Consider the following 25,845-nt stretch of genomic DNA (forward strand, 5'->3'; position numbering starts at 1 on the left):
CCATCCTTCTTTGTTGCTGACCGGTATTCCATTGCGTGGATGTACCGTAACTTAGGCTTAACCACTCACCTGCTATTGGACGTTTGGCTTGTTTCCAAACTGCGGTTATTGTTAATCAAGTTGATACGAAGATTCACGTACAAGTCTCTGCACACACATGTATTTTTAATTCCCTCGTGTAAATAGCAGAAGTGGGATTTCTGGGTCACATGGTAAGCGTAAGTGTGACTGTATAAGAAACGGAAGCACGGTTTTCCGATGTGATCATACCAACTTACAGTCCCACCAGTGACATGTGAACTTTCCATTCTGTCTGTATCCTCTTTTAGTCGTCCTTGTGTCTTCCGACTTTATTCCTCTTTTGCAAGTTCGAGCTGCCTATTCCAGGTTCTTTGCATTTGGATATACACTTTGGAATCAGCTTGTCCATTTCTGCGTTATCACGATTTTTACTGGGTTTGCAATGAATTTCTAGAATGATGTGGTGGGAGTGTACATCTTAAGAATACAGGGCCTTGGGGCACCTGGGTGGCTCAGTCGATTAAGCGTCTGACTCTTGATTTCGGCTCAGGTCATGATCTCACGGTTTGTGAGACCGGGCCCAGAGTCGGGGTGTGCACTGACAGCTCCGAGCCTGCTTGGGATATTCTCTCTCTCTCTCTCTCTCTCTCTCTCTCTCTCTCTCTCTCCCTCCCTCTCTCGCTCCCTCTCTCTCTCTCTCTCTGCCCCTCCCCTGCTCATGCTCTCTCTGTCTCTTCCAAAATAAATAAATAAACGCTAAAAGAAAAAAGAATACAGGATCTTCCGCTCCACGCATAGGATGCGTTTCTCCATTTTTGTAAGCTTTCTTTCGCTTATCAATAGTTTTTAGTGTTCGCCGTAAAGGTTTTGCACATATGTTATTACATGTGTCCCCAAATACTTCATGTTTGGAGATGCTATTGTAAATGGTAGTGATTTTTTAAAATGTCACTCTTCTTTTTTTTTTGCACATCACTTAGGGGTTTCTACGTAAACAAGCATGTCATCTCTGAATGAAGATAATCCCGTTTCTTTTTTTGCAATCTGCGTCACTACTTTTATTCCTCTTTCTTGCCTAGTGCACTGCCTAGGATTTCCAGGACAGTGTTGAATGGAAGTGGTGAACATCCATACCTTGTTTCTCAAACTTTGCGGGCGAGGGAGCGGGGGCGGTGATTCTGTCTTTCACCATTAAGTATCATGTTAGCTGTAGGATTTTTGTAGGTTCCCTTTATCAGATTAAGAACGTTTCCCTCTAGTCCTAGTTTTCCGAGAGTTTTTGTCATGAGTGGCTGTTGGATATTGTCTGATGCTTTTTTCCTGTGTCTGTTGAAATGATCACGTGTTTTTTCTCCTTTATTTTCTTAATATGACAGATGACACTGGTTGACTTTTTTGTTTTTAATGAAAACCAATTCTTGGGATAAACCCCACTTGGCCATGATGGTATCATCCTCTTTGTATGTTGCTGGGTTGAATTTGCTAATATCGAATCAAGTTCTTTTGTGTGTGTGACTTCCTGAAGGATATTGCCCTGTGGTTTTCTTTTCTTGCCACGTCTTCATCTGGTTTGGGGGTTGTGTAATGCTGGCCTCATAAGATGATTTGGGAAATGTTTCTCCTCCTTTGCTTCCTGAAAGCATTTGTGCAGGATTGGTGATAGTTCTCCTTTAAGTATTTGGTGGTAGCCACTAGTAAAGCCACGGGGGCCTGGAGTTTTCGGCTCCATTGCTTTCATAGATGTAGGGATATTCGGGTCTTCTATTTCTTCTTGAGTCAGTTTTGGTAATTTGTGTCATTCAAGGAATTTGTCCATTTCATCTAAATTGGGAAACTTACCCACAAATATTGTTCCTAATATTCCCTGGTTACACTTTATTTTTCAAAATCAGCTTTATTGGTATTTTTAGAAAAACATTTTTTTAACGTGTGTCTATTTTTGAGACAGAGAGAGACAGAGCATGAATGAACGGGGGAGGGTCAGAGAGAGGGAGACACAGAATCTGAAACAGGCTCCAGGCTCTGAGCTGTCAGCACAGAGCCCGACGCGGGGCTCGAACTCACCGACCGCGAGATCGTGACCTGAGCCGAAGTCGGCCGCTCAACCGACTGAGCCACCCAGGCGCCCCTGGTATGTTTTGTTTTGTTTTGTTTTGTTTTGTTTTTTAAAGAAGCTTTCGGGGACCCCTGGGTGGCTCAGTCGGTTGAGCGTCCGACTTTGGCTCAGGTCACGATCTGGCAGTCGGTGAGTTCAGGCCCCACATGGGGCTCGCTGCTGTCAGCGCAGTTCACTTCAGATCCTCTGTCCCCCTCTCCCTGCCCCTCCCCCACATGCACTCTCTCAAAAATGAATAAAACCTTTAAAAAGTGGGGGAGAGGGCGCCTGAGTGGCCCAGTCGGTTAAGGGTCTGACTTCGGCTCAGGTCATGCTCTCACGGTCCGTCCGTCGGTTCGAGCCCCGCATCGGACTCTGTGCTGCCGGCTCAGAGCCTGGAGCCTGGAGCCTGTTGCGGATTCTGTGTCCCCCCTCTCTCTTTGCTCCTCCCCCACTCGCGCCCTGTCTCTCTCTGTGTCAAAAATAAACATTAAAACAGAAAAGAAAGAAAGGAAAAAAAGGCTTTCCGCTTCATGGATTTTCCTCTATTGTTTGTCCGTTTAACGTTTTATTCATATCTCCTCTTAGCTTCATTATTTCTTTCCTACTATGTATTTAGGTCTTGATTTTATGTCTTCTTCACAAAGTGACCCCTCTATCGTTAGCAAACGTCCTCCACCCCATCGTATTCCTCGTCCTGAAGTCTGTTCTGCCTGCTCTTAATATAGCTACTCAAACTTTCTTATTAGAAGACTTGCATGGTGTATCTCTGCCCATCTTTTTACTTTTACCGTGTCTGTGTCTTCACAGAGCGCATTTCTTAGGCGTAGCATATAGTTTTGCTTTGCCTTTTTATCCAGTCTGGCAATCTCCGTGTTTTAGTTGCCACATTTAGACCATTTAGAATAAATGTAACGAGGGGTATCGTTGAGTTTCAATCTACCATCCTGCTATTTATTTTCTGTTTGCCCCATGTGTTCTGTGTTCCCCTCTCTGTCTTTTCGCGACTCCTTTCAGATTGAGTAATTTCTAGAAATTCACTTTATCTCTGCCAGAGAAGTGTACATATTAAACCTAGGGTTCTAGGGATCCTAATATGTGTTTTACCTCATTATAGACCACCTTCAAGTAATTTCAAATCCCTTCGCACGTAACGTAAGAACATTACAGCAGTACCCTTCCAACCACCCACTGGTGTCCTTTGTGCTATTGTTGTCATACCTTTTATTTCTATAGCAGTTACACACCCCACGCCGTGTTGTCAATATTTTTGCTTTAGATGGTTTGCGACGATTGAGAGACATTTTGAAGGGAGAAAAAATGTTTACATTGACCCACATACTTTCCAATTCTGGGACCCTCTTCGTTACTTCGTGTAGGTCCAAGTTCCCACGTGCTATCATCCTTGCTTGTGGAGAACAGCCTTTAACATTTGTTGTAGTGCAGGTTTTCCGCTGACAACGAGTTAATCTCAGCTTTTATATGTCTGAAAAAGTCTTTATTTTGCTTCCTTTTTTCATGGAGGTAAAATCGAGATAACATAAAATAAACCATCTGAGAGTGAACAGTCGAGTGGCATTTAGCACATTCCCATGTAAAAGGGTTGCCGAGCAGGGCTGGCACAATGAAGAGAGCAGCTGGGGAAATCGGACAAGCTAGCCTTGGATAGGAGGGCAGGGCTCTCTTCCACCGAGGCAGGGAATAGGCAAGGGCGTTTGCTGCTGTGGGCCAGTCCGAAGATGTGATATGGGGCACGGAGCTGACAGACTTCTTGCCCGATGGTCGGAGAGGAGAGGAGAGGAGAGGAGAGGAGAGGAGAGGAGAGAGGAGAGGAGGGAGAGCGTATCACAGAGGGCCTGGTAGGTCGCCGGGGGGACTTTGGCTTTGACGCTGAGTGAGATGGGAGGCACTGAAAGGTTCAGAGCGGGAGGAGGAGGGACCTGACTGGTGTCCTATCACTGCTCCTGAGTTGGGGCTCTGCTGGGTTGGTGAGGGTGAAATAAGGGGACCACTGCAGGTAATTACGAGGTCTAGGGTCCTTATTCAGGTAGAAGCTTCTGAGGGACTGACTTTGATATCCTTACAGGAGGTGCATGCGCCGTGGCTTCAAGGTCTGTGCACCTTGTCTTGGTGTGGGGTTACCGATTCCGTTCTACTGGCCTCTACCTTACCGCTGGCCTCCTGAACCTAGCCTCACTCCCCCAATTCTGAGTCTTATTTTCTTAAGCTTGAAACGTGTCTCTTTTTCTTGTTGTTGTTGTTGTCTCCGGACCTTCCCTCACCCCTGCTGCCTTGTGCAAATTGGAACTCCACACTTGGATCCTCATCTGACTCTGAGTTGGACTCTACGGGTGCAGGTTTCTGCGCATGGTTCCGGGCAGCTGGGGAATGAGACCCGAGTGTCGCTGTTCCTTCTGGAAGGGCTGGCCGACGCAGAGGCGTTGAGGCCCTTGCTCTTTGTGATCTTTCTGCTGGTCCACAGCGTGGCTGGGCGTTGCCAGCCTTACTGTGATGGACTCCCGACTCCACACTCCCGTGTACGACTTCTTAGTCAACCTCTCACTGCTGGACACTGCCTATATCTCCAGCACGGGGCCTCAGGTGCTGGAACACCTGCTGGCAGCAGTGCGGACCGTGCCCCATCGTGCTTGTCTTCCCCAGATCTTCTTTCTCCACTTCCTGGCTCCCTGGGAGCGCTTCCTGCTCACAGCCGTGGCCTGTGACCGCTATGCAGCCATCGGCCGGCCACCGCACCACCTAGTCCTCATGGGCCGTCGGACGGACCCGGGCAGGAATGGCTTCCACCTCCCGCCTGCTTGCCTCGGCCGATGCGTTCGCCCACACCGTCCTTGCAGCTCCACTGAGGTTCTGCGGGCCTCGCCCCATCACCCACTTCTCCTGTGGCCTCCCTCCACTGACCAGACTCTCTTGCTCAAGCACGTGGGCCAGCGAACTTGCCCTGTTCGTCTTCAGTTTCGTGGTGGCTCTTGCACCCCGTGCCCCGGTTGCGATCTCCTGTGTACGTGTTGTGGCTGCGATTCTCAGGATTCACTCCGCTGAGGGCCGAAGAAAAGCCTTTTCCACCTGTGGTGCTCACCCCACCGTGGTCTGCATTTTCTACATCGCTCCGGTCCTCTGCTACATCCTCCCCAGCTCTGCGTGCTCTGGCTTGCGGGACCGGGTGCTCCCTGTGCTGTACGTGGTCCTCACCCCCATGCTCAACCCCGTCATCTACAGCATGCGAAACAAGGACGTGAAGAGGGCTTTGCTCAAGTCCCTCGGGAAAGAAAGTGCCTCCTAGGCACTGGTCACATCAAATCAACGAGGAGTGTCCCCGGCTCGGGAGTTTCTCACATCCGAATGTGCTCCCAGTGCCAGGGGCCTGTCAGTCTCCACCTGCTCCACACCCCACCCTCGTCGCACACTGGATGCCATACGGATCCCTCCCTGTACAATGTATTACACGAAGGCACCGATTTTGCTGTGGACCAGAGCCAGGCTGTGACGTTTGCATTGGACATGGCAAGGGGCATGGCCCTCGTACACACTCTAGAGCCCCTCATCCCACGACACGCACTCAGCAGCCGTAGTGTAATGATTGATGAGGACATGACTGCCCGAACCAGCACGGCCGACGTCAGGTTCCCCTTCCAATGCCCTGGGCGCAGGTATGCACCTGCCTGGGTGGCCCCTGAAGCTCTGCAGAAGAAGCCTGAAGATACAAACAGACGCTGAGCAGACACGGGGAGCTTTGCAGTGCTTCTGTGGGAACTGGTGACACGGGAGGTACCCTTTGCTGACCTCTCCAACACGGAGATTGGAGTGAAGGTGGCACTGGAAGGCCTTCGGCCTACCATCCCACCAGGCATTTCCCCCCATGTGTGTAAGCTCATGAAGGTCTTCTGCAGGGTGGGGCTGGCACATGCCAGTGCTTTGGGGGTGAATCCAATCACACAGGAGTTTGAAATTTCATGCACGTGATCCATTTGGTGAATCCTATTTTGGGTGCCAGGTTTCCCCCCATTTTCAGCAACGATCAAATATTTCTGTTGCTCTTCCCCCCCCCCCCTTATTCTAAAACACTGCTTTCTATTTATGGAAGTAAAACATGGTCATTGCATAGGTTGTGCAGTTACAGAAACTTACAAAGTGACCAAAAAAGAAAAAAATGCCCTCTATAACCTCACCCCCGCGAGAGAACCTCACTGTAAACATTTTGATGGTTTATTTCAGGTTTCTTCTTGCACTACAAATGTATGTGCACGGGCGCCTGGGTGGCTCAGCCGGTTGAGCGTCCGACTTCGGCTCAGGTCCTGATCTTGCGGTTCGTGAGTTCGGGTCCCGCGTCGGGCTCTGGTGCTGACAGCTCAGAGCCTGGAGCCTTGCTTTGGATTCTGTGTCCCCCTCTCTCTCCGCCCCACCCCTGCTGTGCTCTGTCTCTCTGTCTCTCTGTCTCTGTCTTTCAAAAAAAATGAATATACTTAAAAAAATTTTTAAAAAACCAAATGTACGTGCATACGCATTTAAAGTAGGAAAGCAAGACTGGAATCATAGTGCACTTACAGCTCCGAACGCTTAGATATTTAAATTTTTTTCCACTATGATGTATGCGTATTATAAAATCATTCATGCCTTACACAAAGGTGTGTTGTTAGAGAGTAAAAATTTCCCATAAACTCAGTGTCTGCAGTAACCATTATGACCAGTTTTACGTGTGTCCTCCCAGACTTTTTCCTAGGATACATTCATCTGCGTTTATAACGGTTTTTCTTTTGCTTGTTTGCATACATAGGATCATACCGATCAAGTAGGCAGTTGGTTAGACATGAGCCAGAGGCAAAGGCGGTGTTAAATAGGTGACACGTTAGAAGCCTGAGGGCACAATGTCCTGACTTTGTGGCTGTTAACATCCTGGTCCTATGGCTTCCAACACCCCCGGGTTGACAGACCAAGGGCCACAGGTGCAGAACAGGGGCTCTCCTCTTCAACCTTGGCCTCAGGGTAACCTACAGCTTCATTATAATAGATTTACATCGTTTTGTTTTCAACTCTCCCCGCCCAAGGGAGGATGGCCATGGACTCTTCTGGCCAGAACCTTGTGGGCGGGGCCAGAAAAACTCCCCCTCCCAACCGGTAGGAGGAGTTGCTCACATGATGGGAAGCACCCTCAGTGGGAGACCCCCCTAGCTGTGACCCATCCGGAACCTATGCAAACATACAGAGAAAAGACACCCCAAACCCCAGACACCTCTGGGCCTGTCCGCTCTGCCACCTGGAGAGTGCACTGTCCTTAATAAACTGCTTTGTGCTTGCTACTTTCCTTCTGGCTGTCCTTATTTGAGCGCAGATCCTCATGGAAACGTTCCGTGGGGGATCCAAGAGTGGAGGCTTCCATTCACGCTATGTAGACGCTCCCACTGGTAAACAATACCCTGTACCAAATTGGCTGTTTATAATCCTTATTCCAGGAATCCCATGGTCCTGTCATTTGTACAATCTTCTACTGGGCTGTTTGTGTCTTTTATGGATTTATTTGCTAAGGGTCACTTGTGTTTTGAAGATACTCACTTTAGTTTGCCCTTTGGGTTACTAATGTCTTCCTAACTTGTCTTTCCATTTTATTTATGATGTTTTCTTCCCTAACAGAGCTTAACACCTTTGTGTAATTAGACACTGGTGTTGGTTTATTTGTGGTTGTGGCTGTTTGCTTCTGGATTTTGCATCCTGCTTTGTTTACTGTTTGACTTAAGAATAAGGTCAAGACCGGCTTTCTTTTTCTTCTGACTCGAGTAACCCAAATAATTTCGCCATTGCTCTTTACGTACTCTTTCAAGTTGGGTTTGACTCTGGCTTCTGGCTCTTCATTTTACATCTCTTTCTCCAGGCACAGCTCTGGCTTGGTCCCTTAGAACACTGCTTGTGTCCTGGCTGAGAAACCTTACCCTCCCATGAGGACATGGGACTTGTGCTCGACTTTGGACATCAACTTTGCAGCCACCCATCTGGGCCTTTCTCCCCATATCCTTCACTCTCCTACATAGCAGAATAATGCTCCCTCAGCCGCTGACCAGGTAATATGCCGTAATTACAGAAACCTGGATCAGGAGGTCATGGGGGAATGTACAGTTCCTACAAGATCGTGAACTCAATAACCTGAAAACTCCATCACCACTGAAACTAGGGTTGTGTGTATTTAAACATATATAGAAATATATTTCAGTTTCTTTTATTTCTTTTGAGAGAGCGCGCACACATGCACGTGAGCGGGGGTTGGGGAAGCAGAGAGAGAGAGAGAGAGAGAGAGAGAGAGAATCTCAAGATGGCTCCATGCTCAGCACAGGGCCCTATGCAGGGCTCGATGCCAAGAACTGTGAGATCATGACCTGAGCCAAAATCAAGAGTCAGACGCTTCACCATCTGAGCCACCCAGGTGCCCCTGTACAATCTTTTTAAACAAAACATTCATAGTAGTATTATTTATAATAGGTTTTTCTTAACGAAAGAAGAAAACCCCAAATGCTCCAGTATCCCCAGTGCAACAGTCCTCTAATCCACTGATGCCCTAACCTCTCTCTCTCTCTCTCTCTCTCATCTCGTTCTTGTCCTCATGTTTCTCCCTGCGCCCTTCGAAGGGCAATCCAAGCTGAGCCAATCAAATCTCTCTGTCGGCCGGTCTGTCTGTCTTCCTCTGTCTCTGTCTGTCCCTTCTCCCACACCAATCCCAACTTTCTCTACTGTATCCTTCAGGCCGTTTCCTCAGAGGGGCCATCCCAGATCACCTAGCCCAAATTTGCTGGAGAAACAAATGTGCAAGAAGAAATGAAGATGCAGGTTTAGACCCTGGTGAAGACGACATTTCAATTCAGCGGAGACATATGGATTAGTCAATAAATGACATTGAGACACCTGAGGAACCTTGGGGGGAAGGGGACAAAATTAGACCAATGTCATCTTTCACACCACAATAAATTCCTTGTGTGTTAACATCTCAAAGTACTAGAAGATGGCATGAGGGACAAATTTTATAATTTTACAGTGGGGATGGCTTTCCCTTGGACATAAACTACAAAAATCATAATGACAAAAATGTACCACTTGCATACATTAAAAAAAAAAAAAAGAGGTTAGAGAGGGAGGGAGCCAAAACATAAGAGATTCTTAAAAACTGAGAACAAACTGAGGGTTGATGGGGGGGAGGGTGGGTGATGGGTATTGAGGAGGGCCCCTGTCGGGATGAGCACTGGGTGTTGTATGGAAACCAATTTGACAATAAACTTCATATTTAAATACAAGAAAAAGTTAAAAACCCTCCAGTACGGAAAAGAACTATAAACAAGAATTCAGTGAAGCAATGAGGAAGGAAAGTGTTTTCAATTACTTTGGCCAAGATTTGGTATCTCTTGTATATAAAGAGCATTCACCAATCAATAAGTAAAATATGACTATTCCAATTGAAAAATTAATCAACGAGGGCCGCCTGGGTGGCTCAGTCAGTTAAGCACCTGAGTCGGTTTCGGCTCAGGTCATGATCTCACGGTTGGTGGGTTCAAGCACTGCGTCGGGCTCTGCACTCACAGCGCAGGAACTGCTTGGGTTCTCTCTCTCTCTCTCTCTCTCTCTCTCTCTCTCTCTCCCCCCCCCTCCCCTTGCTCTGACACAGTAGCTGAAAATACACTCAGATGCGGAAAAATAGTTTTATTTTCTGCTGTAAGAACGCCCCTCCTCCAGCAGTAGGGAAAAACAAGGCCCAAAGTCCAATACAAACAATTAGACCCCCGTAATAAAGCGGCAACCAGCATCGGAATGGACGCCCTAGGGGAGGAAGGGACGCTAGGTTACAATTAGCCCCTTTTGCCTGGCTCCGGCAATCTGAAAAACGGGGGCACGAAGCGCTGCATGGTCCAAACCAACAGGGAAAGCTGGTCAAGACAGGAGGCGATGGAAACCTGGAGTTGGCCAGGGTCTTCGGCAGTCAGTTGGCTAAAAGTGAGGGAAAAAGAAAATCCAAATGAAATGTCATCACTCTTGCCCCTATCTCTCTGCCCCCCCCTCAGGTGGCCGCAGGCTCAGGGTGCCACACCTACCTCTTTGGACCTAACCTTTGGTGTCTCCAATTCACTATTAGAACGGCCCTCAGGAGATAGGCCCTAGCGACCTGACACCACCCCCCCACGAGGGACCCGTTTGGAACTAACATAATTAGGACGTTGCCGAATACCGTGAACTCCTTCCGAACTGCCCCGACCTGGGGCTGGCCCTGTGTCGCCAGACACTGGTGGGCCACCTGTGCCTCCGTGGGTGACGGGAAAGGCACGGTGACGTAGCTGGTAGCCATTCGGTTAAGGCATCATCGAAAAGCGATCGCGTCGGTGCCTCAGGCGTCCTGACCACTCCGAGGCCTGCTTTCCCCACGGCCACTCTCCCCCCTCTCCATCCTCTCAGGTCCGCTCCCCTCCTTCCTGGTCCATCAGGCCGCCTCTCCCCGCCACCCCTCCCGGCCACCCCTGGCCCATCCGCCCCCCGGGCCGGTCCCTCCGGTGCCCCGGTCCGCCCCTCCCCTCCTTGCCCTGGACCCCCAGGCTGAACCCCCTCCCCTCCGCTCCCCGCCCCGTCGCCTCCTCTAGGCCCATCGCCCCGGCCACCCGCCACTCGGCCAAGAGGATACAACTGCAGCGGCTGGCTCCCCGGCCCTCCGGCTGTGGGCCCGCCGTGCCCACCGGCTCCCGGCAAAGGGTGTCCGCCAAGCCCTGGCACGGCAGCTGCGCCCGGGACGGGAGCACATGGCGCCTGCGCGACCCGCGGGGCCGCACCGGCCGCGGCACACTCCTCTCCCTCACCACCTCCGCCGCCGCCGGGGCCCTCGTGGCCTCCGGGGCCATCTGGGACACCGGGGTCTCCCGGGCCACGCTGACCCTCGGGACCGCCGGCCCCACCGCCTGCGCCTCCATCTGCGGCCTCCATGGTTCCCCGGCCTGGACTTCGGCTGAACCGCCGAGGGAACGAACCAACGAACGAACGAACGAACGAACGAACGAGGCTCCCTCGGGAAGCGGGTGACGTCACCTGCGCTCCCCGCGCACGTGCGCAAACCGGCCCGAGGCTAAGGCCCAGAATCCCCTCCTGCAGGCCACTGGCACGTGACTGTTTCCGGCCCGGCCCGCCCCTCCCCCCAAGCGTGTGTCTGCGCAGGCGCCAGCCGGGCGCACGTGCGAGCAGCCAGCTGACCGCCGCCCGCCCGGGGCCCGGGCATCGAGGCGTGGGCCGCGCTCAGGCGCTTCTGGGCAGCACCGTGCCTGTCCCTGTCTGTGGGCTCCCCGTACGGCTCGCGTCTGCGTGTGCCGGGACCCGTCCCCGGGGGCCGGGGGGGCCGACGCGGGATGCCGAGCAGGGGCCACTCCCAGGCCCTGCCTGTCCTCAGGGAGCGCGCCCCGCGCGGCCCCTAGGGGAGCTGGAAGGGACGGGCCTGGCTCCCTCACCATCTCTCGGGCCCGGGCGCCGTCAGTCCCCTAGTGCCTGCCAGCCTGGGGGAGGGTACACCGCCGGGGGCTCCCGGGCTCCCGCCTCCCACACCGCAATGGCTGCGGGCTTGGGCGGGGGGCCCGGGGGCCCAGGGGGGCCCAGCTGGACCCGAGGGCAGCGGCACGGGGGAGCACCGCCCCGGCGACAGCTCCCCGGTCGCTGTGCCCTCTGCTGCGGCAGCCCTGACGGGCTGTCCCTCCCCCAGGAACAAAGTCTTGCGGCTCTCGGGGGGGGGGGGGGGTGGGGGGTGGGGGGCTGGACGTGCCAGGGGCCCTCAACTGGGAGGTGACCCTGTGTCTGCCGGCCTGCTGGGTGCTGGCCTACTTCTGTGTCTGCAAGGGGGTCAAGTCAACAGGAAAGGTACAGCTGGAGGCGGGCGGGTCGGGGTGGGTGATGATGGCAGGGGTGGGGGCAGCATGGCCGGTGGGGAGAAGGGGTGTCTCCGCCGGGGGGGAGGGGGCAGGGGCACCCCGCCACGCGAGGTGACCGGGTCAGCGCCTGAGGCGGGGGCAGGTCCTTGAACCCAGCCCGGTGGATTTCCCACGCGTGCCTGGGTAGTCCTCCGCAACCTCCAAACTCCAGCCCAGCCGCCTTCCGTCCTGAGGGGACAGGCCCAGGCGACCGCCAGCTGAACTTGCCTGTGTCGGGCATCCCCGCCCCAGTTTCCCTCTCTTCCTCACTCACTACTTGCTCACTCTCTGCTTTGCGGCCAGCCTGGGGGGACCCGGCCCGTGGCCCTCCCTTGCCTACCTGTCCTGCTCTGCTGAGGGTGGGACGGAGGCAGAGGTCTTCGCGGTCACCTCGCTGTCGCCTCTGTCTCCGGCCGGCCCAGTCCACTCCGTCCTGCCCAGGACCCTGCCTCTGTGCAGAGAACCACAGGAGGCATGGGACCTGCCTCCAGGCCGATGTCCTGCTCAAGGTCCTGCCTCTGCCCTCCCTCTCTACAGCTGACCCGTCCTTGCGGGGGCGGCCGATGGCCAGCTGAGCACCCCGCGTCCTTCGGGAGGAGCCCAGGCTCTGAGGAGTAGAAGGGGGGGGCTGCAGGCTGGCCTCCCGCTTGACCTCGGAGCGGACCGTACCACAGTGGGGGCAGTGTGGCCCGCCTGCCCCCCTGCTGAGGCTGGGGGCCCCTAAGTGGGGAGGCGGGGCCGCAGGGCCCCTTCTGAGGAGGTCCCCCCCGTCCCCCCCCCCCCCCCCCCGCCCCAGATCGCGTACTTTACAGCTACCTTCCCCTGCGTGGTCCTCATCGTGCTGTTGGTGCGGGGGGTGTTGCTATCCGGCGCCCTGGATGGCATCATCTACTATCTCAAGCCTGACTGGTCGAAGCTGGGGTCCCCTCAGGTGAGGGGGCGGTGGGCTGGACGGGACGAGGGGCGCGCCAGGCCGGCAGGGCCCCTCACCTCCTCCCCGCCCTGGTCTATCTCCAGGTGTGGATAGATGCCGGGACCCAGATTTTCTTTTCTTACGCCATCGGCCTGGGCGCCCTCACGGCGCTGGGCAGCTACAACCGCTTCAACAACAACTGCTACAAGTAGGTGCCGCAGGCCGCCCCCCGCCCCCGCCGCGCGTCCGCGGGCAGCAGGCGGCCTGACCAGTCCCCGCGGCCCCTCTGCCCCCAGGACGCCATCATCCTGGCCCTCATCAACAGCGGGACCAGCTTTTTCGCTGGCTTCGTGGTCTTCTCCATCCTGGGCTTCATGGCCGCAGAGCAGGGCGTGCACATCTCCAAGGTGGCGGAATCAGGTGAGGACCCCGACCCCTCCGCCCGGCCTTCCGTCCTAACAGACCCCATCCGCGAACACACGTGCACACAGACGTTCTGGGAAACGAGAGACAGATTCACTTCGCTTGTCCCGTCACTCGGGGCCGAGGGAGGCCTGGCCGAGCAGCTGCGAGGCACAGCTGTTCCCGTCGGGCCCCGAGCCGGAGCCTCGCGGGCCGGGCCACGGGGGGCCTCGAGCTCTCGTCCGTCCGTCCGTGCATCCCTCCCCGGGGCCCTGGGCTGAGCCCCTCACATTCGGCCGAGTGTTGCAGAGGGAGAGGAGGGGCTTTCCGGGGTGAACGGTGACCGGTGACCACAAGGGCAGCCGGCCGGCAAGACCCGGAGCCTGAGCCAGGCACCCCGCTCTCGCGGGCTCGGGCCCCCCCCCCCCGCCGGCAACACCTTGACTCAAGGGGAAAGGCCCCCAGCCACCGCACGCCCCGGAGTCATGCCTCAGTTTGGAAGCTCAGGGAAGGGGAGAAGTGGAGGGCGGCGGGCAGTGACGAGGCCGGACGGAACGGAACGCGGGCGCGGGACACAGGTGTCGAGACCCTGCCGCTTCCCCCTTCAGGGCCCGGCCTGGCCTTCATCGCCTACCCCCGGGCCGTCACGCTGATGCCTGTGGCCCCCCTCTGGGCTGCCCTGTTTTTCTTCATGCTGTTGCTGCTCGGCCTGGACAGCCAGGTTTGCGGGGGGGGGGGGGGGGGGGGGGCGGGGGGGGACAGGACGAAGGGTGCCGGGAGGGTGGGGGAGGCCCCGGGGCGAGGGGGGACGGCTGGCAGGTGGCCGCAGGGGCGTGGCCTGAGCGCCCGGCCACAGTTTGTAGGTGTGGAAGGCTTCATCACAGGCCTGCTCGACCTCCTCCCGGCCTCCTACTACTTCCGTTTCCAAAGGGAGATCTCCGTGGCCCTCTGCTGCGCCCTCTGCTTTGTCATCGACCTCTCCATGGTGACTGATGTGAGTGGGGGCGGGGTGGGGGCCGCCCCAGGCCTCCCGCTGCCTGCCACCTTCCCTGACCCGGCTCCGTCCCCAGGGCGGGATGTATGTCTTCCAGCTGTTTGACTACTACTCGGCCAGCGGCACGACCCTGCTGTGGCAGGCCTTCTGGGAGTGCGTGGTGGTCGCCTGGGTGTACGGTAGGTCCGGGCCCCGGGGCGAGCTGCGGGTGCCGGCCGGAGCAGGGGTGGTGGGGCGTCCGGCTCCAGCCCTCCCGCCTCGCTCGCCCCAGGAGCCGACCGCTTCATGGACGACGTCGCCTGCGTGATCGGATACCGCCCTTGCCCCTGGATGAAATGGTGCTGGTCCTTCTTCACCCCGCTGGTCTGCATGGTAAGGGCCGGGGGAGGCCCGAGCCGGGGGAGGGGTGCCGAGGGCCCGCCGCTGGCTGAGCGCGCGGCGGGGGGTTCTCACCCGCAGGGCATCTTTATCTTCAACGTGGTGTACTACAAGCCGCTCGTCTACAACAACACCTACGTGTACCCGTGGTGGGGCGAGGCCATGGGCTGGGGCTTCGCGCTCTCCTCCATGCTGTGTGTGCCCCTCCACCTCCTGGGCTGCCTCCTCAGGGCCAAGGGGACCGTGGCTGAGGTCAGTCCCCTGCACCCCCTCTTCCCTGCACGACTCCCTCCCTCCCTCCCTCCCTCTCACCCACCGGATCAAGGCGTTTCCTCCCAAGTGCCCCTTCTCCCACCCACTACTAGGATGTAGCATCACGCTAGGAGTCTCTGGGCCAGAAGTCTCTGGGCCGGCCCACAGGGGGGTGGGTGGAAGGAACGCTGAGCCTCCAGGTCCCGAGGTCACGGCAGGGGGAGGAGAGAGAGGTCTGTCCCTAGCCCCTGCCCCGTTTCCCTAGGACAGAGTGTGGGGTGTGGTCAGTGCCTGTGGGAGGGGCCCCGGACCCCCACCCGCGGCAGGTGGTGGGAAAACTCCAGACTCCTGCGCAGCCGACTTCAGTCCTGAGGGGACGCGCCCAGGTGGCAGCCAGCTGCCCCTTGCCTGTCGGGCATCCCTGCCCCAGTTTCTCTTCTATCAGGGTACAGAGACACCTGTAAGAACACTCGTGCAGGGAAAGGTGGCTCACTAGAGGAAGGTTGGAATAGAGGACGTGGAGTCAAGCTGCAGAATCCGGCACAGATCTTCCCCATGGCTACTTGGCACCAAAAACACTCGTCTCGTAAGACGTCACAGTAGCTCACGCTTCCCGTGTTCCAGGCTCTCTCTCAAGTGCTTTGTATACGTCATCCCGGTATGTCAGTTTTCCCGCAAGCATGATAGCAGCCACGGTCTCCTCCTGCCGTGTTGCCACTGTCCTTCAAAACGTGAGCGCGTGCTCGCTCTCCACGGCTGCAGAGACTCAAAGCCTGTCCATCTCTGGATGGTGCTAATTGCATCTTTACTCCATCCGTAAAATCGTGTGGATAGCCTGTAATCCGTGGGCTAAATTATTAAGTTCACCTCCACCAATTTAGCTGGAATAAAATAGTAGAGGGAACATGGGGCAAGGAGGAAATTAGCTAACCCAAATGAAAAGATGGGTAAAGTGACAAAGAAATCAAACAGGCCTAAGGGTTACAGTCCTCACTTCTACATTAGACGTGAGGCTCGCATTGGCACTTTTCGTTTCTTTTATCTGCCGTCCTTTCCCTCCCCGTTCCCTTTGCCCTCGGCCAACATCCCAGCTCATGAGGATGGGGTGACCCAAGCCTTCTTTCCCAAGGGGGCTGAGCCCTTGCTGGGCCATAAGGACTCACTGCCATCTTCCGCTGAATTTTACCTTCCCACATAGCGGTACCAGGAGATGCCCCCGCCCCCCAAATTCTGTGGGTCTCCGGCACACTTCTCCCCAACCCCAGTGTAGGGCAGCGGCTCTCTCTCCTCTGGATCACCAGGATACCTCTCCCCAGCCAATGCAATAACCCCTCTGGCTTGTTGGTGCAAGAGCACAAGGAGCCCCAAATGGCCAGGGAAATGCTGCAAAGTCAGTTTAGTGCAGCCTTTTTGTGGAGACCGTGACGGTGAATGAGACTTTGGTATGTCCAGGGACAGCATTGCCGGCAAAACCATGTCAGCAGGGAGGGCAGGTACGTATGTAGACAGACTATTCCAGGAAGGAAAACTTGTTGCCCCCTGCATGAGGGAGGGGGTCCGATGTAGTCAACATTTCAGCAGATCGCCTGGGTGATCTCTCTCAAGAATGACACCATATATGGGCCTCTGTTTTTGGTAGATGGGGCATGGAGCAGTAATAATACCCAGATCAGTCTTGCCGAGGTGAAGGCCATGTTGTTCAGCCCGTGAATAACGGCCATTTCTGTCCCCATGGCCCCTTTTATCATGAGCCCACTGAGTCGGAATCGGGGCAACGGGGGGAGGGAGTGCCCGGTTGGCTCAGTCGGTTCAGCGGCCATCTCTTGATTTCAGCTCGGGTCATGATCTCACAGTGCGGTTCGTGGGTCCAAGCTGCACGTCGGGCTCTGTGCTCACTGCATGGAGTTGGCTTCAGATCCTCTGTCTCCCTCTTTCTGACCCTCTCCCGCTCGCACGCTGTCTCTCAAAAATAAATAAGCGTTAAAAAAGAGAACCGGGGTCCCTGGGGAAAGAGGCTGGCTGCCATGCACAGAAGGGGTCGTCTTGTCTACCTGATTACCAAAAGCCCCCTCTGTACTGGGTACACCTTGGTGAACATGCACAAGGAATGAATGTTTCCTCACGATGTGGACCCATTCTTGGAAGTCCATTCATATACTTCTTCCCCGGCCTGCCTTGCTATCAATCCTCCATCAAATGCTTCCAGGTCTGAAACACAACCCCTGGAAGGGACAGGGCTGAGGTACAATGGCGGCCAGCTGGGAGGGTTGTGGGGGTGGTACAACGGCTTTCTGACAATCAGTTATTCACCTTCGTCGTTAAACAAGTCATCCTTTCCCTACTGATCTTCAACATCAACTTCACTATGTAATTATTGCCCATATGTGTTGGAGACATTTTCTAGACTTTCTCTCAAGCCCATTGTCGTGTCTGAATATGCCCATACCTGCACCACACTCCCCTTTGAAAAGAGTATGACAGGGGAACCTGGGTGGTTTCGATGAGTTAAGCGTCTGACTTGGTTCCGGCTCAGGTCGTGATCTCACGGTTCGTGAGATCGAGCCCTGAGTTGGGCTCTGCGCTGACAGTACAGAGCCTGCTTAGGATTCTCTCTCCCTCTCTCTGCCTCTCCTCTGCTCACTCGCTCTCTCGCTCTTTCTCTCTCTCTCTCTCTCTCTCTCAAAATAAATAAGACTTAAAAAAAGAAAAAGAATATTTACAGAAAAAAAATTCATGAATGTCAATTGTAGGATTGTAACAGAACAATGTTTACTTTATTGAGCCTACATCAAATGCACCTGAACCAGAGCTCCTGCCATCCCAAGACCAACAAGAACCTCCTGTACCTTTCCAGGCCAGTCAGTGTCACCCCCTACCCCCCCCCCCACACACACACACACACTGTGCCAGGCAAGCTTAGTAACTGCTTAAAATGCCACAAAAGGACGAGACTATGTAAAGGCACATAGAGTAGGGTGTTGCGTATACAAGAAGAGCATAAACATTAAAAGCAAATCCTCTGGTGTCTTGAATTTCCTTTTTTTTTTTTTTTTTACTTTAAAAGTTATGAGATTGGTAATGGGGGGTTAACTGCCTTAGAGACAAAAAAAAAAAATCGCTATTAAAACGAACCTTTTCTACAAAATAACCATTATTGCCATCCTTGACTCCTTGTCATTTCCTTTATCATCTTCGTCTTCTTTCTGTTCCTCTTTTTCTCACTTTTTCAGCCTTTACAGCCCCATTTTCTTTTCTTACCTCAGGTCTCTGTTAGCCACATACCCCAGAATATCCATTCTGTATTTTTCTCCATCTGAACAACCTTATCATCTACTCATTTCTCCCCGTTTCTTTGTGGCATCTCCCGTGGAAAGGGCGGGATATTCCCCTTGAGTAGAATGCGATGCTCAGAACAAAATAAGGAAATGGACAAAGGGCTCCTGGATGAATTTAGATCCTTAGGTGGTTTTCTATTTAGGGGGAAATGAGCTGTGTCTGCCTCTGCCATGTCTTGCCCTTCGCAGAGCGTTTGGAGTAGGAGGTGCAAGCATATAGATGAAGCTTCTGATGCTCCTCCCGGCACCATGTGGACTCTCAGTTTTATTCCTTTGGTCTATATGTGTCCCCATATGCCAATACCACACTGCTTTGATTGCCGTTGCTTTGTAATAAGTTTTGGAATCAGCAAGTGTGTGTCCTCCCATTTTATTCCTTTTTTTCAAAATTGTTTTGATTCATCATGTCCCTTTGCAATTCCACGTGAATGCAAAGATCGACATTTCTCTTTCTGAGAAAGAAAGAAAGAAAGAAAGAAAGAAAGCAAGCCGTTGCAATTTTTATAGGTACTGCCTTGCATCTTTAGATCACTTTGGGTAGTACTGCCATCTGCCAAGACCATTCAGTGGGGAAAGAGTAGTCTCTTCAACAAGTGGTGCTGGGACAACTGGGTATCCACATGTAAAAGAATGAAGTTGGACCCCTGCCAGACACCATATGCAAAAATTGACTCAAAATGAATCAACAACCTAAATGGGATGTCTTTCATTTATTTAGGTCTTCTTTAATCTCTTTCAGCAATGTTTTATAGTTTTCACGTATGATCCTTACTTACCCTTCCTTGGTTAAATTTATTTCTAAGTATTTTATCCCTTTTGATACTATTGTCGGGGGAATTATTTTCCTATTTTCATCTTCAGATTGTTCATTGCTGGTGTACCGAAAAACAACTGATCTCTGCGTGTTGGTCTTGTAACCTGAAACTTTCCATAATTCATTTATTAGCTCTAGCAGTTTTTTGTGGATTCCTTGAGGTTTTCTATATATAAGATCGGGCCCTCTGCAAATAGAGATAGTTTTACTTTTTTGATGCCTTTTATCTCTTTTTCTTGCCTGACTGCTCTGGATGGAACTTGTAGTACAACGTTGAAAATCACTGTTGAAAGTCGGCATCCTTTCTTGTACCTGATCTTAGAGTAAAAGCTTTCAGTCTTTCACCACTGAGTATGATGTTAGCTGTGGGTTTTTCATAAATCCCCTTTATCATGTCTTGGAAGTTCCCTTATATTCTTAGGGTTTGTTTTTTTTTTTGTAAATGTCTTCATTATGAAACGTTGTTAGATTTTGTCAAAAACTTTGTCTACGCCAATTAAGATGATTGGGATTTTTTCCCCTTTGTTTTATTGATTCCCTGGTAGATTTCACATATGGAACCACCCTTGCATTCCTAGAACAAATCTTACTTGGTGATTCTGTCTGTGTAATTCTTTTAATATGTTGCTGGATTCAGTTTGCTAGTATTGTGCTGAGGGTTTTTGCATCTGTATTCATAAGGGATATTGACTTGTAGTTTGTTTGTTTGTTTTTTTCGTGGTGTCTCTACTTAGCTTTGGTATCAGGGTAATGTCAGCCTCATAGAATGAGTTAAGAGCCGTTCCCTCCTCTTCTGTTTTTTTGAGTTTGAGGAGGATCAATGTTCATTATTCTTTAAGTGTTTGGTAGAATTCTCCAGTGAGGCTACCTGGTCACGTATTTTTATTTGATGGGTATTTTTTTATTATTGGTTCAATCTCTTATTATAGGTCTGTTCATATTATCTTACCCACATTTCCATGAGGTTTGCTCCTTCACTTCTTTCAAGTCTTTGCTCAAGTGTCTACTCCTCAACAAGGATGTTCCTGGCTACTGTCACTAAAATGAACCCTCACCCCTATCTACCTGTCTCTCTTCCATGCTCCTTTTCCCTTAGTAATCATTGCCATCTAACATACTATTTAGTTCACCATATGTATTGTCTGCTGCTTTTGCAGGACTGTAAGCTCCATGAGGCAGGGAATTTCTGCCTGGATTGTTCACCACTGCAGGCCTAGTGCTTAGCAATAGTGGGCATTCGGTTAATATTTGTGGAATAAATGCATGAATAAATCAGGATAGCTGGAGCTCAGTGAGAGAACAGTTCCTAGATGAGAAAGAGGTGGGCCACACTAACGAATATGGATTTTAGCTTCAAGTGCAATGGAAGGCATAGGAAGGCATCAAGAAAGGCAGTAAAATTATCTAATTTATGTTTCAAGATCAGTCTGGAAACTGTATTTGAGGGGGACTGTGGTGAATTCAGAAACCAGTAACTTTAGTGTCAATAGCTTTCAGGAGAGAGATGATGATGGCTTGAACTAGTATTTCAGCAGTGGAAAAGGGGAAAAGTTGATGACTTCAAGAAATACTTTGAATGTAAGTGAGACAGAGCTGGTAAACGGATTAGATTTGGGGGGGATAGGTAGGTGACAATGATCACCGTTAGAGTAAAGCCATCTTAGATCTTCTAGACAAGACCAGCCACCAGCTGAGTATCACCAACTTACCAGTGTTGATATCACAAAGAACAGAATTGATCACGTGAGACCTGCCCAAATTTCTGTCCCAAAATATTATAAAATATAATACAATGATTATTGTTTTAAGCCAGAATAATTTCTGGTAGGTTATTATAGAGATAAGATAATCAAAACAACACTCTCGCTAAGAATAATTAGAAAAGCTGATAAATTATAAAATCATAGTTTTAAAGGTATGGAACTACGAAGCAATAAGGATTGAAGGAGCTAAAATTTCAGAGAAGGGAGTACTATATACTGAATATTTGTGTCCCCACAGATTTCATATGTTGAAACCTAATTCCCAGTGTGATGATATTTGGAGGTGAGGCCTTTGGGAGGTCACCAAGTCATAAGGGTGGAAACTCTCATGAATGGGATTACTGCCCTTATAAAAGAGACCCTACAGAGCTCCCTCACCCCTTCTGCTATGTAAGGATACAGCAAGAAGATAGCCCTCTGTGAACCCAGAAGCAGGCTCTCACCAGATACCAAATCTACCAGCATCTTGATCTTGGATTTCCAGCCTTCAGAACTATAAGAAATAAGTGTCTGTTATTATAAATGTCCTAGACTGTGGCATTTGTTATAGCAGCCTGAATGGACTAAGACAAAATGTAGTACTGGAAGTGCTGCTGTAACAAATATCTCAAAATATGGAAGCAGCTTTCAAACTGGGTAATGGGTAGAGGCTGGAAGAGCTTGAAGTGCATACTAGGAGAAGCCTTTATTGCCATTATTAACACACCATTAAGGACAATTCTGGTAAGAGCTCAGAAAGAACAGAGACCTGGAAAGAAAGCCACAATCTTCTTGGAGAAGATCTAACTCCTCATGAAGAGGATATTGGTAGAATATGGTAATGAAGGTCATTCTGATGTGGTCTCAGAAAGAAGGAACAAGTTATTGGACACTGGAGGAAAGGCTATCCTTGTGATAAAGTGGCAGAGAACTTGGCTGAACTGTGTTTTTGTCCTAGTGTTTTGTGGAAGACAGAATTTATAAACATTGAAATTGGATACTTAGCCGAAGAAATTTCTAAGCAAAGTGTTGAAGGTGCAGCTTGGCCCCTCCTGATTGCTTATAGTAAAATTTGAGAAGATAGAAGTGATTTAAAGACAGAATTGTTCAGCAAAAAGGAAACATAACTTAAAGATTTGGAAAATCTTCAGCCTATCCATATTACAAAATGACAACACTAAGAATGTGGCTAAGGGACCATTTGATGGGGAGGTTAGTATAGGTTAGCTATCTTAACAGAAGCCAGGCACCATTCTCCAAGACAATGGAATAATGGCCTCAAAGGTGATTCAGAAATCATCAGGGCTGACACTCCCATCACAAGCCCAGAGTGCATGGGGGATTGGGTGGGAGGGGCATGTCTGCCTGCACCTAGGTTTTAAAAGACAAGGTTACCCAGCACAGCCTCAGGCATACAACCCCAGCCCAGGAGAGCTTCAGGGCCCCAGCAGAGAGAAGCTGCAGCACCATCCCACGAAGCCTTGTGGTGACATTGCCACCAAGTGGGCCTGGAAGACAGAGCAACAAGCCAAAGAAGATTATTCTTTTTTTAATATAATTTATTGTCAAGTTAGCTAACATACAGTGTATACAATGTGCTCTGGGCTTCAGGAGTAGATTCCCATGATTCATCACTTACATACAACACCCAGTACTCATACCAGCAAGTGCCCTCTTCAATGCCCACCACCCATTTTCCCCTCCCCCCAACAACTCCTTCCATCAACCTTCACTTTGTTCTCTGCATTTAAGAGTCTCTTATGTAGAGAACCCAGAAATGTACCCACAAATGTATGGCCAACTAATCTTTGACAAAGCAGGAAAGAATATCCAGTGGAATAAAGACAGTCTCTTCAGAAAGTGGTGCTGAGAGAAAACTAGACAGCGACATGCAGAAGAATGAACCTGGACCACTTTCATACACCATACACAAAAATAAACTCAAAATGGATGAAAGACCTCAATGTAAGACAGGAAGCCATCAAAATCCTCAAGCAGAAAAGCAGGCAAAAACCTCTTTGATCTTGGCTGCAGCAACTTCTTACTCAACACGTCTCTGGAGGCAAGGGAAACAAAAGCAAAATGAACTACTGGACCTCATCAAATAAAAAGCTTCTGCACAGTGAAGGAAACAATCACAAAACTAAAAGGCAGCCAATGGAATGGAGAAGATATTTGCAAACTACATATTTGATAAAGGGTTAGTATCCAAAATCTATAAAGAACTTCTCAAACTCAATACCCAAAAAACAAATAATCCAGTAACGAAATGGGCAGAAGGCATGAGTAGACATATTTACAAAGAAGACATCCAGATGGCTAATAAACAAATAAAAAGATGCTCAACATCCCTCATCATCAGGGAAACACAAATCAAAACCACAATGAGATACCACCCGACACCTGTCAGAATGGCCTAACATTATCAACTCAGGCAACAACAGATGTTGGCGAGGATGCGGAGAAAGAGGATCTCTTTTGCATTGCTGGGGGAATGCAAGCTGGTGCAGCCACTCTGGAAAACAGTATGGAGGTTCCTCAAAAAACTAAAATAGAACTATCAGCAATGGCACTACTAAGGCATTTATCTATGGGATACAGGTGTGCTGTTTCAAAGGGACACATGCACCCCATGTTTATGGCAGCACTATCAACAATACCCAAAGTATGGAAAGAGCCCAAATGTCCATCAATGGATGAATGGATAAAGAAGATGTGGTATAGATATACAATGGAGTATTACTCGGCCATCAAAAAGAATGAAATCTTGCCATTTGCAACTATGAGGATGGAACTGGAGAGTATTATGCTAAGTGAAATTAGTCAGTCAGAGAAAGACAAAATCATATGACTTCATTCATATGAGGCTTTAGAGACAAACAGATGAACATAAGAGAAGGGAAACAAAAATAAATAAAAAGGGAGGGGGACAACACAGAAGAGACTCACTAAACATGGAGAACAAACTGAGGGTTACTGGAGGGGTTGTGGGAGGGGGGATGGGCTAAATGGGTAAGGGGCACTAAGGAATCTACTCCTGAAATCATTGTTGCACTATATGCTATTAATTGGATTGTAAATTTAAAAATAAAAAAATTTTAAAAAGAGTCCTCTTATGATTTGCCTCCCTCTCGTTTTGAAACTATTCCCCTTCCCTTCCCCCATAGTCTTCTGTTAAGTTTCTCAAATTCCACATATGAGTGAAAACATATGATATTTGTCTTACTTTGCCTGACTATTTCATTTAGCATAATACCCTCCAGTTCCATCCACGTTGTTGCAAGTGGCAAGATGTCATTCTTTCAAGATTATTCTTGAGCTTTAGGGTTTACTGGAACTTGCACTATTAGGTTTCAGACTTACTCAGGACCTGTCACTTTTCCTTTCTTATTTCTTCCATTTGGAATGAGAATGTGTATCCTATGCCTATCCCAGCATTATATTTGAAAACACACAATATGTATGGCTTCACAGGTTCACAGGTGGAGAGGAATTTGCCTCAAGATGAATCATATCTTGAGTGTTACCACATCAGATTTAGATGATACCTATATGAGACTTAGCCTTAGACTTTAGAGTTCATGCTGTAACTGCTTAAGACTTTTGAGGCTAGTGCAATAGCATGAATGCATTTTGCATGCAAAAAGGACATGAATTTTGAGATGTCAGGGTGGAATGTTATGGTGTGAATATCTGTGAGGGTGGAGCCCTCATAAATGGGATTAAGTGCCTTATGAAAGGGACCCCAAAGAGCACCCTTGCCCCTGCTGCCATGTGATGACACAATGAGAAAATGGTGATCTATGAACCAGAAAGTGGGCACTCACCAAACACTGAATCTGCCATCACTCTGATCTTGGACTTCCAGCCTCCAGAACTGTGAGAAATAAATGTCTGTTGATTACAAGCCACCCAGTCTGTGGTATTTTTGTTATAGCCACATGAGCAGAATAAGATGGGGAGAAACTTTCATTTTTATTTTTTTAATTTAATGTTTATTTTTGAGAGAGAGAGAGAGACAGAGAGACAGAGAGACAGAGAAAGAATGTGAGTGGGCAAGGGGCAGAGGGAGAGGGAGACACAGAATCCAAAGCAGGCTCCAGGCTCTGAGCTGTCCCCACAGAGCCCAACATGGGGCTCAAACCCACAAACTGTGAGATCATGACCTAAGCTGAAGTCAGAGGCTCAACCAACTAAGCCACCAGGCACCCCGACAGCCAGAAACTTAGACGTGAGCTGAGGTACTGCAGCTGCTCTTTGCTTAGAGGAATATGCTGGCTCTAGTTGAAGGATAGCTGCTGAGAATCTGAACTTAACCCATACAGAAAGCTACTGCTAAGGTTCAGAAAAAAAAAAAAAACAGCAGAACTTTTAACAGTTATATGGGTCTATAGTGACAAAATTAGAGACTTTTGGGTCCTCAAACCAACAGTTGCTCTCCCCGAAGACATGTGCATAGTTCTGAAGCGGCACAGGGCCAGAGGCTATAGACCTAAGCTGAGCAGTGGTAGGAATTTTCTGTAGTCTCACTGTGTTTGTAAAACAAAGACCTGCTAAAGGAGAGACCCTGAAACACAACAAACAAAAGTGAAACCCTGAAGGAGAGTGATAAATTTACACTGACCATCTGCAACTACTTTTTTCCTGGGAATAATTTCAGATCTCAATGCAGATAGAGGCTGAGGGTTGATGCTGGAAAGGGAGGGGGGGATAGAGAAATCAGCAGAACTTTAAGTGGTCAAGTGGAATTAAAGTGACAAAATTGGAGACTTGGGGGATATATTAGTTGTTAAGGCTGCCATTACAAAGCACAACAACTTAGTGACTTAAAACAACAAAAACTGGCATAAATACCACTGGGATAGAATTGATATCTAGAAATAAACCCTCACATTTATGGTCAATTTATTTTCAACAAAGATGGAAGACGAATTCAATGAGGAAATAACTGTCTTTTCAACAAATAGTGC

General features: G+C 50.3%; 2 protein-coding genes across 2 annotated transcripts; both read left to right on the forward strand.

Moving 5' to 3' along the window:
* Positions 1 to 4,627: 4,627 nt before the first annotated feature.
* Positions 4,628 to 5,417, forward strand: LOC115506933 (olfactory receptor 3A3-like). The gene is given in 2 exon segments (XM_030304876.1): positions 4,628 to 4,891; positions 4,893 to 5,417. Coding segments are annotated over 2 exon segments (789 nt in total).
* A 7,834-nt stretch (positions 5,418 to 13,251) lies between these two features.
* On the forward strand, positions 13,252 to 15,305 carry LOC115507669 (sodium- and chloride-dependent creatine transporter 1-like). Its single transcript, XM_030306131.1, has 6 exons — positions 13,252 to 13,378; positions 13,969 to 14,081; positions 14,217 to 14,354; positions 14,431 to 14,533; positions 14,626 to 14,726; positions 14,814 to 15,305. The coding sequence occupies exons 1-6, from the start codon at positions 13,333 to 13,335 to the stop codon at positions 15,102 to 15,104; spliced, it is 792 nt and encodes a 263-aa protein (XP_030161991.1). The 5' UTR covers positions 13,252 to 13,332; the 3' UTR covers positions 15,105 to 15,305.
* Positions 15,306 to 25,845: the final 10,540 nt, after the last annotated feature.

This window comes from Lynx canadensis, chromosome X (assembly GCF_007474595.2).
Source record: "Lynx canadensis isolate LIC74 chromosome X, mLynCan4.pri.v2, whole genome shotgun sequence".
Classification (NCBI taxonomy): Eukaryota; Metazoa; Chordata; class Mammalia; order Carnivora; family Felidae; genus Lynx; species Lynx canadensis.